This window comes from Harmonia axyridis, chromosome 1 (genome assembly GCF_914767665.1).
Source record: "Harmonia axyridis chromosome 1, icHarAxyr1.1, whole genome shotgun sequence".
In the NCBI taxonomy this organism is placed as follows: domain Eukaryota; kingdom Metazoa; phylum Arthropoda; class Insecta; order Coleoptera; family Coccinellidae; genus Harmonia; species Harmonia axyridis.
Genome location: NC_059501.1, coordinates 57,201,427 through 57,214,662, shown reverse-complemented (window position 1 = coordinate 57,214,662; position 13,236 = coordinate 57,201,427). Strand labels below are relative to the sequence as shown.

The 13,236-nt window shown below is 32.5% G+C and overlaps 1 protein-coding gene and 1 long non-coding RNA gene across 4 annotated transcripts; both read left to right on the top strand.

Moving 5' to 3' along the window:
- Window positions 1–4,143: 4,143 nt before the first annotated feature.
- On the top strand, window positions 4,144–5,129 carry LOC123681350. 2 transcript variants are annotated; one of them, XR_006747686.1, is made up of 3 exons: window positions 4,144–4,332; window positions 4,393–4,806; window positions 4,862–5,129. It is a non-coding gene; the product is annotated as an uncharacterized LOC123681350 (long non-coding RNA). The 2 variants fall into 2 exon arrangements; XR_006747687.1 differs by having other exon boundaries at window positions 4,147–4,332; window positions 4,393–4,649; window positions 4,862–5,128.
- Window positions 5,130–10,496: 5,367 nt separating this feature from the next.
- On the top strand, window positions 10,497–12,278 carry LOC123671002 (THAP domain-containing protein 1-like). Of its 2 annotated transcripts, XM_045604631.1 has the most exons (5): window positions 10,507–10,727; window positions 10,806–11,044; window positions 11,328–11,603; window positions 11,757–11,994; window positions 12,051–12,278. In XM_045604631.1, exons 1-5 carry the CDS (start codon window positions 10,657–10,659, stop codon window positions 12,244–12,246), a joined length of 1,020 nt encoding a protein of 339 aa, XP_045460587.1. In that variant the 5' UTR covers window positions 10,507–10,656; the 3' UTR covers window positions 12,247–12,278. The 2 variants fall into 2 exon arrangements, with proteins under 2 accessions (XP_045460585.1, XP_045460587.1); XM_045604629.1 differs by having other exon boundaries at window positions 10,497–10,727; window positions 11,328–11,994.
- The last annotated feature ends 958 nt before the right edge of the window (window positions 12,279–13,236 follow it).

The following is a 13,236-nucleotide window of genomic DNA, read 5'->3' as shown; positions in this document are numbered from 1 at the left end:
GAACTAGTGTTGGGCATAATCGGATGTTTTCAATAATCGGTTATTCGCTAACCGAGCATTTCAAAAATAGTTTATTCGAATAAAAATCCCCGTATGCGATATGACCTTCAATGCGTTGAAAATGTTTAAATATCGTCGGCAATAGCCAAAGATTCCCGAATATGTTGCGCTAAGTAATAAACTACACATTTTATCACTTGGTAGACATTTGGATCATTCAGTCACCGGGAACAATTCATTACTCAGCTGAATATGCGTCTTCGGGAAATCACTCTGATCCCTGAGATTTATGTCATTTATGAAATCTTAAAATTTTTTATTCCATTCACACCAATAATTAGGGAATACTTGAGTTTCAATTCCTAATTTATTTGAAACTGGAGTGGAAGTTTCATAAATTGTAAATAATATGCATTTGAGCATTTGGCTTGTCATAGTGATCTCCACAAAATAATACATTTTCTGAATTGAAGGCAGAAAAGTACGAAGACATTAATGAATTATTAGAAACCCTTATTCCTATAAAATAAAAGGGGATATGCTCTCATACATTTCAGTCTCTGTCTCTTTCAGTTCGAATGTTCCAACAAAAGTAATTTCATCTTGAAACGATTAATTATTTCCGAAAATAAAAATGCGTCCTAGAGCCAAAAAGTCACTTGTTTGGAAATACTTCAGCAAAGCTGATAATCAAGTGGCTGTTTGTCTATTTTGTGAAAAAAATTTCAAATATTTTGGAGGAACAACTAATCTTCATTTTTCCGTTTCAGTTTCTACCATTCAACGCCGATAAATTCAAATATACTACACCTCAGTTTTCAGTATAAGGTGCTGCGAAATATTCCCAAAAAAAGATCACCCACACACATATTCTTCGCTGATCAGGTCCAAGTTATTTTGTTATTTGTTATTCCTAAATTCTAATTCTTTCTTATCCCATTCGATTCTTATCATCAACACAATTTAATTTACAAGCACGAGAATCGTAAATTAAATAATCGGAAACGTACACGAGGATTCCTCGTCGAGTACGAGTAGATACAGCATATGAATAACGAAATCAAACGAAGACTTTCGAGATGCGAGTCTCCGCATCAAAGATTGAGTGCCGAGTATTTAGTGATGCGAACATTTCGATGCTCGGATGTTACCAAGCATTTTAAAAATCGGTTAACCGAGTATTTCTATCCGAGGATGCCCATCACTAACAAGAACTAAACAATAACAAAAGCAGAAAAAGTAACAACAATTATCAAATACCAGCAAATGAAATAAAATTGCCTTAATAAAAAAAAATATACAAAAATCAATGAAACTCAGCCGCAAACCACCTCTTTAGTTTATTCTTCCTGAAATAACCATCATCCAAAACCTTGAGTTCATTGGGAAAAGAGTTGAAAATACCTATTGCTCTAACAATGCTACTTTTGGAACTTACAGTTCTGTATGTTATAGGTAATTGAATACTCTTGTTTCTAGTGACACTTCCTGATCTTAGAAATTCACTCTTATGGTTTTCGTAATGGTATCTCAGTGATTCCAGTAAAAACAATTTTGCAATATTTAGGGGGACGTCCCGAGCAACTTTGTGCTTATTAACAACTTTCAAGATTCTTTTTTGTTGATTTTTCAAGAGGTTTAAACAATTTGAATAAGCTCTACCCCAAGCAAATTGTAACTAAGTAAATATTTTATATTATTCAAAACAAAAGAGATGGTCAATATATTCTGACATTTTTCATTAAAATCCAGAGATTAAGACTAATAGGGAGTTGTCTTGTAAACATGATATGTGAAATCAATCGGATTGAAGGCAAACAACGGATTCTTTTTTAAAGATCTATATTGCTACAGTTTCGAGCTTACTTTGGACTCTTCCTCTGGCTAAAAAATGAACAAGACAAAATTAGAAAACGAAAACTACAAACAGAACTAATACCAAAACAGATCAGTGTAGAAATAATTAACTCTCAAAATCGTAAAAACACATCTACTTAACTGAAGAGACAATATGCCAATTTCTTTCTAGAAATAACTTTTTTACAGTGAAAAAAGTGAAAGTGAAAAAAGTTAAAATTTGACCTACATTATCAAGAAAAATTAATGAATGCTTACTCCAAGTCAAATGAGTTTCCTTTTTCATAGCTATCATCTTCTCCCATTTCCATCTTTACTCTGTGATGATTAATTTCATCTAGGAAAGTTTTTTAGTATGTTTCCATTTCTGGCTTCAACACTTCGTAAATTCTTAATTGTGAAAATAAATATGTACAAGTACAATTCGAGAACTGTGCACGTTAGCATGAAGCTTGTCTTTTCTTCCCCGACTAAAAATATTTATATACCCACGAGTCACGACACCACAGATTACGGATAACATACAGTCCATTCAGGAATTATTGACATCGAAGTAGGCCATGAACGTCTAGTCGCGGCTTTATTTCTGGTTACAAAAATATCACTAAAAATTGCTATGGTTCATCATAGAAATAACCAGTTTAAATTATTTTCATCATTTTTGTATCCGAAAGATCCTGAATTTTCGAAATTACTATTATTACGAAGGGACGCATACAGTCATGATTTCATAAATTGAAATTCAGATTATATAACGTAAAAATATAGTGAAATCTCATTTCAAGGAAATCCAATGAAGAGATATATATTCATTTAAGAGTCGCCCATGAAAGATCCCTTTGAAGATCATTAAAATATGCATATTCCTTTTCACCAAAGGCTCTTCAAAAATTGTTGCATTACTGATGGACACTGGATACCAACCTGCTTGCAAAATTCTTATCAAATAACTCTTATGGATCATTTTAACTGTGGTGTCTAAACTGGTGAAGAAAACAGAAAAAACTGGTTGATAAATTTAAATAGTGTAGCTTAGTGAATGAAAGAGCCATATTATAATAAGACAGAAATAAAATTCAAAGAATCCATTTAGTATATGAAAAATTTTGACATCACAGTTGTACTGTAACTTTCAAAATTGGAACCAATTTATCAGCCGATGTGTAAATTACTTTCTAAAGTACCTATTTATTGGAACTGACATGAATGATTGATTAAACTTGTATGAAAAATATAGGTATTATTTGTACTCGAATTTTCTGTTTTTTATTGAAATGCTTTTATACTAGTTTCTATTGAATTACATAAATTATTTTGCCCATAACAGCTTTAACTCACTCACTAAAAGCATTTTTGCATGAAATTATTTTTAATTTGTGAATTTTAAAATTTAATTGCATTCTATTATTATCTTCAAGTGGGTAAGAGGTGAAGAAATTCTTGAAGTTACTCTTCTGAATATATTTTTCGATTAAATACTCAGTAAAAATTCTATAAAGCAATTGGAATTTATTAGATTTTTGGATTACTCATTGAAGAACAAAAAACAGATATAACAATACTTAATTTCAATATAGAATATAAACTATAGATGCAATGCCAAGACTTTTTTTAGCAATCCAATTATAAAATAATTCTCTCTTCATAGATTTATAAAATCCTCATGATCACCACTGTCAAAACAAAACATCCAGGTAAAAATCCAAATATCCAGCATTCAAAATAGTGCTCCTTCTATTTTTACCCTTGAATATACTTGAAAAACATTTTGTTTTCTTTCTAGAGTCCACTGTTGAATAATGCTGGCATTTTCAAATAACCAAGTTTCCTCCAGATAAATGAATTTCACATTTTGTTGCAAATATTCTCTGTATTCACCATGAAATCTCGGCTCGGCTCCTGGTAACAATCAATCATTCGATGATTCTTTGAAGGTGAAATTGTATTGCACAGGTTTTCTTCCACTAATAATCCAGGTTGTAACGACTTGCCTTCTTCTTTTTTCAAACAGTACTGTGAGAAATACTCAAATAAACTAATCAATGTGTGTTTGAAATTGATACAACTTTTAAGTTTCAAAATTTTTTCGAACAAAACAAACACAAACAAGTTGAAATCTAACCTCCTGTCAATGACATTTCAAATGCCAACCCGAAATCTGCAATTGAAAATGTTACTGAATGAGCCAGTACCAACTTAATTTCAATTTTCCAAAGCCACCCGGGATGTCAATAATTCCTTTATGGACTGTAGATAGAACACTCGCCTTCCCCCACCCGAAATTAAGTTTTAGTTCTTGGCCCGAGCGCTTGGAACCGCTGCAAGTCATTTGTTTACGTTTGGTTTGCTCTTGCAATATTATTTTAACCTAGAAGCTGAAAATGGACGTTTGTCATTGAAGTTGTTCAACTAAGTACAATTCTCGTACGCCGTAGAAATTCATTTGAAGAAAAAAATATACTTCCAAATTTCGAGGTAAGTGCTTCAATCTAACAAGTTTCAATTAAATAAATAATGCATATATTAATTTATCAGAATGCCTAGACTAAAGAAATGTTGTGTACAAGGATGTACCGATGAGACAAGTACAAGAAATCATTTCCCTAAGAGTAATTTGGATTAATTCAATAACTGGCTCCAAATGATCCAACCAAGATATTGGCAACAATTCAGTAGGCATCGAATTTATGAAGGTTATTTTGTGTGCCATTCACATTTTGATAAAAAATATCATCTTCCAGGAAGCCATCGTGGTCTTACTTGCAATGCCGTACCTACAATCAGTATTCCAGGTAATTTTATCGAATTACTCAATTTTATTCATATTTAAACCCCTTAAATTTTTGTTCCATGTGTACTGTCCAATGGAGCTGTAGTATATTCTGGTTTAAACGATACTAAGAATTAGGCGTTACATAGTATATATTTCAGTAATAGTTATAGGATGTAGTATGTTTCTACTTTGTTGGTTTTTGAATTCTGATGAACATTTGATTTTTTGTAGGTACTGTATGCACTGATTGATTCTCTCAATGTATCAAAGATTCGAAATACACAGGGTAAGTTTTTGAAGGAACCAATAACCACAAAATCAGAACATGAAATCTTTTGGAAAAAATCAATAAAATTTTTTGAAAACATGTATTTTTATGATGAAAAAAAAAAATGTGGTGGTACCTACCATAAAAAATTTTATTTTGACTTTGAAAGCTTTCGTTTACTTTAAGAGGAGGTTGTTGACTGAAAAAATTTATTTATTTAATGTTGATGCTCCTTTATTATTTCAATGTTGATATATTTATACATATATTGTTTATTCTTTGTTGATTTTTTTATTTTTGTTTACTGCTAATAAATTATATGTTTATTCTACTATCGACTTTTATTTGCACAAAATGTAATATCATCACATATTATACCAGTTATTTATAAAAAAATTCAAATGGTTTTTGGTCATCATAGCACCAAACTCCATTTGAATTGCTTAATATTTCGTTAATAAATTCAAAACAAGTATAGGAAAACCACTCACTTCAAATTTCCCGCGTTTGTCGAGTTTGTTCTTGGCCCGGTCGCCAGGGGGAGCTAATTTCAAATGATTCTATTTTAGGTAGGGGAGTGTCCCATCTATGATATCCGTAATCTGTGCACGACACTCTTCATGAAGAAATAACAACCACAGATAAGTAGATGTAGATAATCTGATAATGACATAGAGAAATGAATATTTGTCTATGCTCTATATGGTGGGTTTATGCACCACTTAGAATATAGTAATCTGAAAATAAGAATGCAGCGCCAAGGTGAGCAGACGTAGAACTATAAATGTTGACATTGGAGTGTTTTGTTGTATTAGTTGTGTGTATTTACGTTATTAAAATTTGATTTTACAATAAATATAAAAACTTTTCGGTCTTCTATAGTGAACAAGTGTGTTACTTTGTATATAATATTTTCATTTTAGGTAAAGGCGGTAGATATCATCATTTGTTTCAGTTCAGTCTAGTGATATTGAAAGTTATGCAAGGATGGAAAACTTCGAAAAATGACGAATAACAATCGTGTGCATATAATATGTGAACTGTGAACGGTTCATTCAACATTATTATACTACAGGATTCTAATAGTAATAGTACCTTTTTTAGGTCCAAATGGCAAGACTGAGTTTAGTAGAATACTTGGGGTATCTTAAAGACACAAACACTTCTAGGAGTGTTTATGAAGGTGAAGAAGTTTTAAATGCTGGTCACATAATAAAAATGTTACATGTTATTTGCATGACTAATAAACTTTAGTTGAAAGGTTTTTTTAATTATCCGAATTAATTACTTCACGTTACCCTTCAATTATACAGTCTCAACAAAATTTTACAAATGCTTATGTATTGAATATTTTTAAGAATACTACAGAGAGTCGCATATCCATTTTTATTTATTTATTAAGAGATAACTGAATTTACATAAAATGTTTCTAAAAATTAATTTATATAACTAGGTTACTTAAAACTACTCATATTGATACCTATTTAACGAATTATATCATTGCTTGACTAATGAATCATCAAAAATAATGAGAATTCAATTGAAAATATTTCACTTATGAAATGTATTTATTTTGAAAATATATTCGGCATAGTATACGACTATTCTGAAATAATTAAGATATGATAGAGAAGTATCATCAGTGTGCCCTGAAAAAAAAATATATAGAATTTCATAGTACTTGTCCAAATATTTCTGAGGAATTTTTTCCAATATTGTGTAAAGGTACCTTAGATTTAAAGACAATGTATCTTTGGCACAATTCTTGTGAAATGCCAAATAAAACAGATAATGTCACATATGAAAGATCACATTTCAATTTTGTAAAAACTAAAACAATACGCTGCTTGATTGTTAAACGATGTGATCTTTGATCACTGTAAATAGATTGTACTGCTTCTACTATTGTTTCTAATTGTTTCATATTATTGAGACCATTAAAACTTTTTAGAGCACTATCAGTTGTTATCAGGTCATACAAAGAAGATACTTTAAGAGTATTCACTTGCACTTCGGAATCCTTAAAAGTTTTAGGCCCATTATAATCAGGCTGACCCTGAAGAAGTTGTAATAGACCTTGTGCAGCTTCGATTTCATCTTGGGAAGTAGATTGTAGAGGAATTACTCGGATAATTTTGAGAAAAAAAAGTTTCATGAATATGAGCCCACAAAGGCTTTGCTTTCAATATACAGGTTGTTTCTAGTGTGTCGTACAGTTTATCAAATATTTATTAATCTTCGCTACAGATTAGGTAAATAAATACCAAAACTTATAATTAATGCATTCATTAGAGCTTACTAGCTGGATCTTTATAAAAATTTGGATTTTCCTGAGGATTACTAGAGATTTTTCTCGAAATCGATAGCAGATACGACAAAACTATAACAAACCAAAAAGTGTAGTACTGGACCAAAATTTTTTTTTCTACATTCTTCTAAACTAACAGCCATTCACCAAAATATAGTTTTGGAGGAAGGAAGCAGGCATCATCCTTCCAGAAAATATATCACCCTGTAGATTTGCATTCGAAATTAGCATATCACATAGTGAAAACTTCAAACTGGAATATCTATGGCCAATTCATATTAAATATCTTGTGAAGGGAAGATTATACGAGAAAATAACTTGAACTTCAACACATGTATCTCAAAACAAAATGTTTGGGGACTCATGTTATAGGACTTTTTTCCTTAAAATGATCCGGAAATCTGTCATGTTCATTTGAATCTCCAATTTAGGAGCACCGTGTAATTACCCCCAGTATCCTCCTATTTCTACGCTCTTGTCGTGAACTTTGAGTATAGAATAATAATATTCTATGGTCTGTCATTATATTCCATTAATTTGATTAAAAATTCGATATGAACTGAATTGTAATTTATTGTGAATGTTTGCAGAGTCTAAAATCAGTATTTCCTTTTTAAATGGCAACAGGCAGATGCGGGAATTCGAAAAATTTTAAAGAGCGCCACCTTACAACTCTGGTGAAGCAGACCACCAAAGCAACAGGTGGGTCTCTCAAAAAGTCTGAAACAAAATCGAATCAGTAAACACAGAACACACCAGGTATTCTATGCATCTTATTCAGGGGTAATCTCCGAAAGGTCAAGCCGAAGGCACAGAGCTAAAATATGGTATTTTTTTCTCTGAAACTTTCGTATGATAATAAACTATTAGCTGACACAAATATAGATATAGTACCTTGAATACACTGATCTGGCTTTATAATCCCAATTAATTCCATGCTGGGTATATTTATTGCCGAACAGGACATTTATAAAATACTTCTGGGACACTGATGTCCCAGTCGATACCCATGAGGAAGTAAATTTCTTCTGCTTCATCCATTACATAATTTCGATATAATAAGGTGGAAAATTCACTGAAGTCTGTCTCATTTATTTAGAAGTAATGAAACCAGTCCGCTTCATATATTGTAAACATGGTCAGCTTTTTTAAAAGCTTGGCCTTTTTCTTCATATCCCTAGCTTGAATGTCCATCGCTCTTCTGAATAAACTGAACATGCACAACGCTTTATAAATTACACGAAAAAATTATCTGTCCCCAAAGTCTTACTAATGATATTGTCCAAAGTCACCACCAGATATCTCATTCCAAAAATTTACACACTGCCTATTCATTTGTTATCGGCATTCCATACCCATAATTTTATTTAAAATCCAATTATAGAAGTATAACAAGTTAGGTATTGAAATTTTTCAATACAAACTACGACGAAATATTAATTTTTATAAACAAACAAGCATTATAGACAGATAAAATCCAATAATTCATAGACAAAGGTAAACTCTGTGGATAAAATCGTTTTGCTAGGTCGAAAACGTCCGACGAATAAGATCGACATCTGATTGATCAGATATCTTTGCCGAACGCTCCAGATGTGTATTCCCCTCAATCTGGATGTAATAAACGAACGGTTCTGACAAGTCCGAGTGGTCCGAGGTAATAACCGAATGGTAGCCTCGTGAGTGGCCGCCTTTACACCTTATAAATTTACCCTATGTCCTACGTGAGCGACTAATGTTACGACGCGAACGACGCGAATTTTATGTACTACGCGAGCGATGTGATCAGCGCGACTTTCAGTGTCCTACGTTGAAATCTACAAAAACGACACGGCGAGACAAATATATGGTTGGGGTTGGGATTTTGCATTGCGGAAGATCAGTTGCGCGAATTTCGCGCAGATATATCAAATAATTTGATCGCGGACATCACGTGAAATTCGCGTCAAACAGTTTTACGACCGATACGACTGCACGTAGGACAGCGCTATTATATTCCAAGGTTTGATAAATTCGCTTTGGTCGGGTCGCTCGCAATCGAGCTCGCAATAGTTCGCTCAAGCAGGACACAGCGTTAGTGTTCTGTGCCTTACACTAGGGATGTGTGGTTCGTTCAATTTCGGCGAACCGGGTCGAACCAGATCCATGGCTGAGACGACCCGGTTCAAAAGACCCGTTCAATTGACCCAATGGTTCTTTTCAGCTCACTAGCTCAGATCGAATCATATACGATTTGCGCATGATTCAAAGATCCGTAGACCTGGTTCTTTCGTTCTTTGTTTTTTTTCTTTTTAAAGAATGTTAAGTTATTATCAGCTTTGTATTTGTTAGTCGGTATGTTTTTAATCGGATCGTGAATTTGAGATAATGATTTTTTTGAGACATAATCATAAACATAAAGGAGATTATCCATCATAAAGTTATAAGTTACTGAGATGACAGAATATAATAAATTGATATCTGGTTCATGAGATGATTATGGACCCCTCGAAAAAATTTCAAAATCAAATATATATTCCTCGTTCAAATTGATGATTTTGGAATGTTTAAATGACTAATGAAGAAGTAGAAGTTAATCATGAATTTACATTGTACAGAACACTAAATTCACGAGGTCTTGAATTATTAATTTTAACGAAAACTACCTAATGATCATTATCTGTATCTATTCCAACCAAATAAATACAGAAGATCTGAAATCCCGTAAACTGATATTAATCCTAATTAATATATTTTGTTCCCGAAAAATATTCATTTTGATCAACTTTACAAAGTTAGGTTTGAATAGATAGTTAAAAAAATTTCACAACATTTTCAAGAAATAATAATTGGTGCATCTAAGAGAGTGCAATTACAGAGCCCAGTTTCTTTTACTATCTATCATCTTTCTTCAAAACCGGGTGCCAAGTGCCGAGCCGATGATCCATTTGCGAAATGGATGATTTTTATTACTACCACAATTATGTTCCTTTAAGGTCAGTCCAAACCGAAACCCATCTACCTAGGCTCGGATAACGAACCATTTTATGGATCTTTGGGTCCTAAAAGATCCTCAGATTGAATGAACTGAATGTGAAAGTTTGGCTCATTCGGATCGGTTCGAACGAACGAATCATTTTCAGAGAGACGACCCGATCGAACCATTCGTTCTGAAGACCCGGGTCTTTTGATTCGTTCGTTCGTGAACGACACATCCCTACCTTACACCGATCACTGTGCACCGGTGTGTATTTCCGAACGCAGTAAGTCTACTTCGTTAATTTATGATCAATCAGTGACAAGACCATAGATAAATGATAAGACAAGACAAGGAAAGAATGGTTAATGGCAAAATATTATTTTTGAACTTAGAATATGGATATTATTAATGTTCTAAAGTTTTGAATACGTTTCTTGTAATTCTGGTGCCACAATGCCTATATTAGAAGTACCTAATTAACAGTTTTGAATATGCCTTCTTCGTGTGCAGCTTATAATTGTAGTGTTAGATCAAAAAAAGGGTCGGGCGTGAAATTTCATAGGTAAGTAAGTGTTAAGTTCATCATGAAACACTTTATGATGAAGTGATTTATCCTTTATTTTGTTCAATATTTTCACAGGTTTCCGAAAAATGAAGAGATAAGACAGAAATGGGTGACGGCAATGAGGAGGAAAGACTTCAATCCTTCTCCCACAACCGTAATATGTAGTAATCACTTCAAAACAGAGGACTATTATCTCAATCCCTATAGAAATAAAGTTTTGAAGGAAGGAGCAGTACCATCGATTTTTAATTGCCCCGGTTTAGGTCCTAAGATAAAAACTACAAAGAAAAAATTGATTACAAATGCCACTGAAAGTAAGTTGTTGCTGTCACTTAATACATTTTCTTAAAATTTGATTTTTTTTTATTAAATTTTGGAGCCTTGTTCCTAGATTTGCTACAAATTTCTTTTCAAATTTATTATGGGTCCCCCAACATACAAAAGCTGGTACTGCTGTAATCATAGCCCCTTGTTGACCTGCCTTGTAATTATATATTTGCAGAGATCATGTATATACCGTTGAAGCAGTATTATTTTTATGCCTTCCAAGTTTCGCTTTTCACCATTTAATATAAACATTTATTTAAAATGTTCCAGATACTCCAAACCTAGACTTGACTTCTGCCAAAGGTTCTGGAATATTTCATGTTAAAGAACAACATGTTGAAAAACATAATGTTGAAGAGCAATGTGTTGAAGAACAACATGCTAAAGGAAAACATGTTGAAGAACAACATATTGAAGGAAAACATATTGAAAAACAAAGTGTTGAAGAACATGTTGAAAAACAAAATGTTGAAGAGCAACATGTTGAAGAACAACATGTTAAAGGAAAAAATATTGAAAAACAAAATTTTGAAGAACAACATGTTGAAGAGAATCATGTAGAAAAACAAAATTTTGAAGAGCAACGTATTGAAGAACAACATGTTAAAGAGCAATATGTTGAAGAAATACATGTTGTAGAACAATATCAAATTCCCTCTACTTCTGAAGCATCCCCTCATAATTCAAATACAATAATTCAAATACAAAATTTTGAAGAACAACATGTTGAAGAGAGTCATGTAGAAAAACAAAATTTTGAAGAGCAACGTATTGAAGAACAACATGTTAAAGAGCAATATGTTGAAGAAATACATGTTGTAGAGCAATATCAAATTCCCTCTACTTCTGAAGCATCCCCTCATAATTCAAATATTATCATCACTATTAGACATGAATCAACACCTCCTCCCAAATTTGGGACAAATGTTAGAAAAAGGTAATTAAACAACTATTTGAAATTTGTTTTATGTAAATATTTTTCATTCTTTTCAGAAAGAGATTTCCTATACATGTGGGAGATTTCGAAGAATCGGATCTTGAATGCCCAGTAAAACGGCAACAATACTGGAATGTTTCCCAGGCAGTCATACAGAAATACAGAAAGGTAAACAATTATCTTCACTGCAAACTATCCAGGAGTAATAAAAAAATAAATAATCTCCATGATCTTTTTCTAAAGATTCTGTGATAAAAGGAAAATTAATAAACCATTGTATAAAATTTGTCTGTGATATTATTTATCAAACTTGTAGCTACATAATATCGAATATAAATTCCATTATATTTATTAATTGGTTCAACTCTGGAGGACACAACAACTACTTTACATTATCTTTATTGTTTATTTATTAAATACTCTGGAATAGAAAAAATGGGATATTTCCTTTCAGATACGACTCCATCAAATTTGCTTATTTCTGAAAGATTTTGGATATCATGAAAATCTGTTCCTAAATGTGATTCAGTTAGCTATTCTAATACTCTTCTCTTCCGAATAACTTAATATTTATCTAAAAAAAATTTGAAAACGCGTTATTCCAAAAACCAATCTATCCATTAATCTTTCCATCCTTGAGTGCGTTCAGCGGAAAGAGTAATTACAAATCAGGTCACTGAGCGCTCACCTTAGAGCATAGAATCACCTAGTAATCTGTGATAGAATATTCTATACTCTACCTCACAGATCCAGTCTTGCCAATGACACTTCACTGAAAAATCCGAATTCTATGTCGAAAAATCCGCGCCATCCGAAAAAATATCCGCTAATTCATAGGACCATATATTATTAAAAAAAAAACCCAAAAAAATGGATATTTTCCTGCCTCAAGAAAAAAAAAACATTTGACTGGCTCTTTCTGGTTTACAACGAATGCTCAATATTAATTTAACAATATTTGCAATATGGTTTACAGTGACTATATACTACAGTGACGACACGGCATTCACATTCGAGTGCCGGGCTGTTTCACGTGCTTTGAAGCATTCTTGTTTAACTTATTAGTGATTGTGACTGGTTTAGGGGGTTCAAACCCCCTAAAATGTGAAGATGTTATCAAAAGAAACTAGAGGTCGACCATCTTTCGCGCATGAGCAGTCGATAATCTGAATCTTAAAACACCGGTTAACGCTTAGAACATTAATAATCTATATTCTAAAGGTTAACGTTTGAATCTTAGAA

Excerpts from the sequence above, each read along its gene's own strand:
- LOC123671002 (XM_045604629.1), top strand. The coding sequence starts at position 10,657 with ATGCCTTCTTCGTGTGCAGCTTATAATTGTAGTGTTAGATCAAAAAAA. Across the intron at positions 10,728-10,805 it reads TCGGGCGTGAAATTTCATAG|GTTTCCGAAAAATGAAGAGA; the intron begins GTAAGTAAGTGT and ends ATATTTTCACAG. Across the intron at positions 11,995-12,050 it reads GGGACAAATGTTAGAAAAAG|AAAGAGATTTCCTATACATG; the intron begins GTAATTAAACAA and ends CATTCTTTTCAG.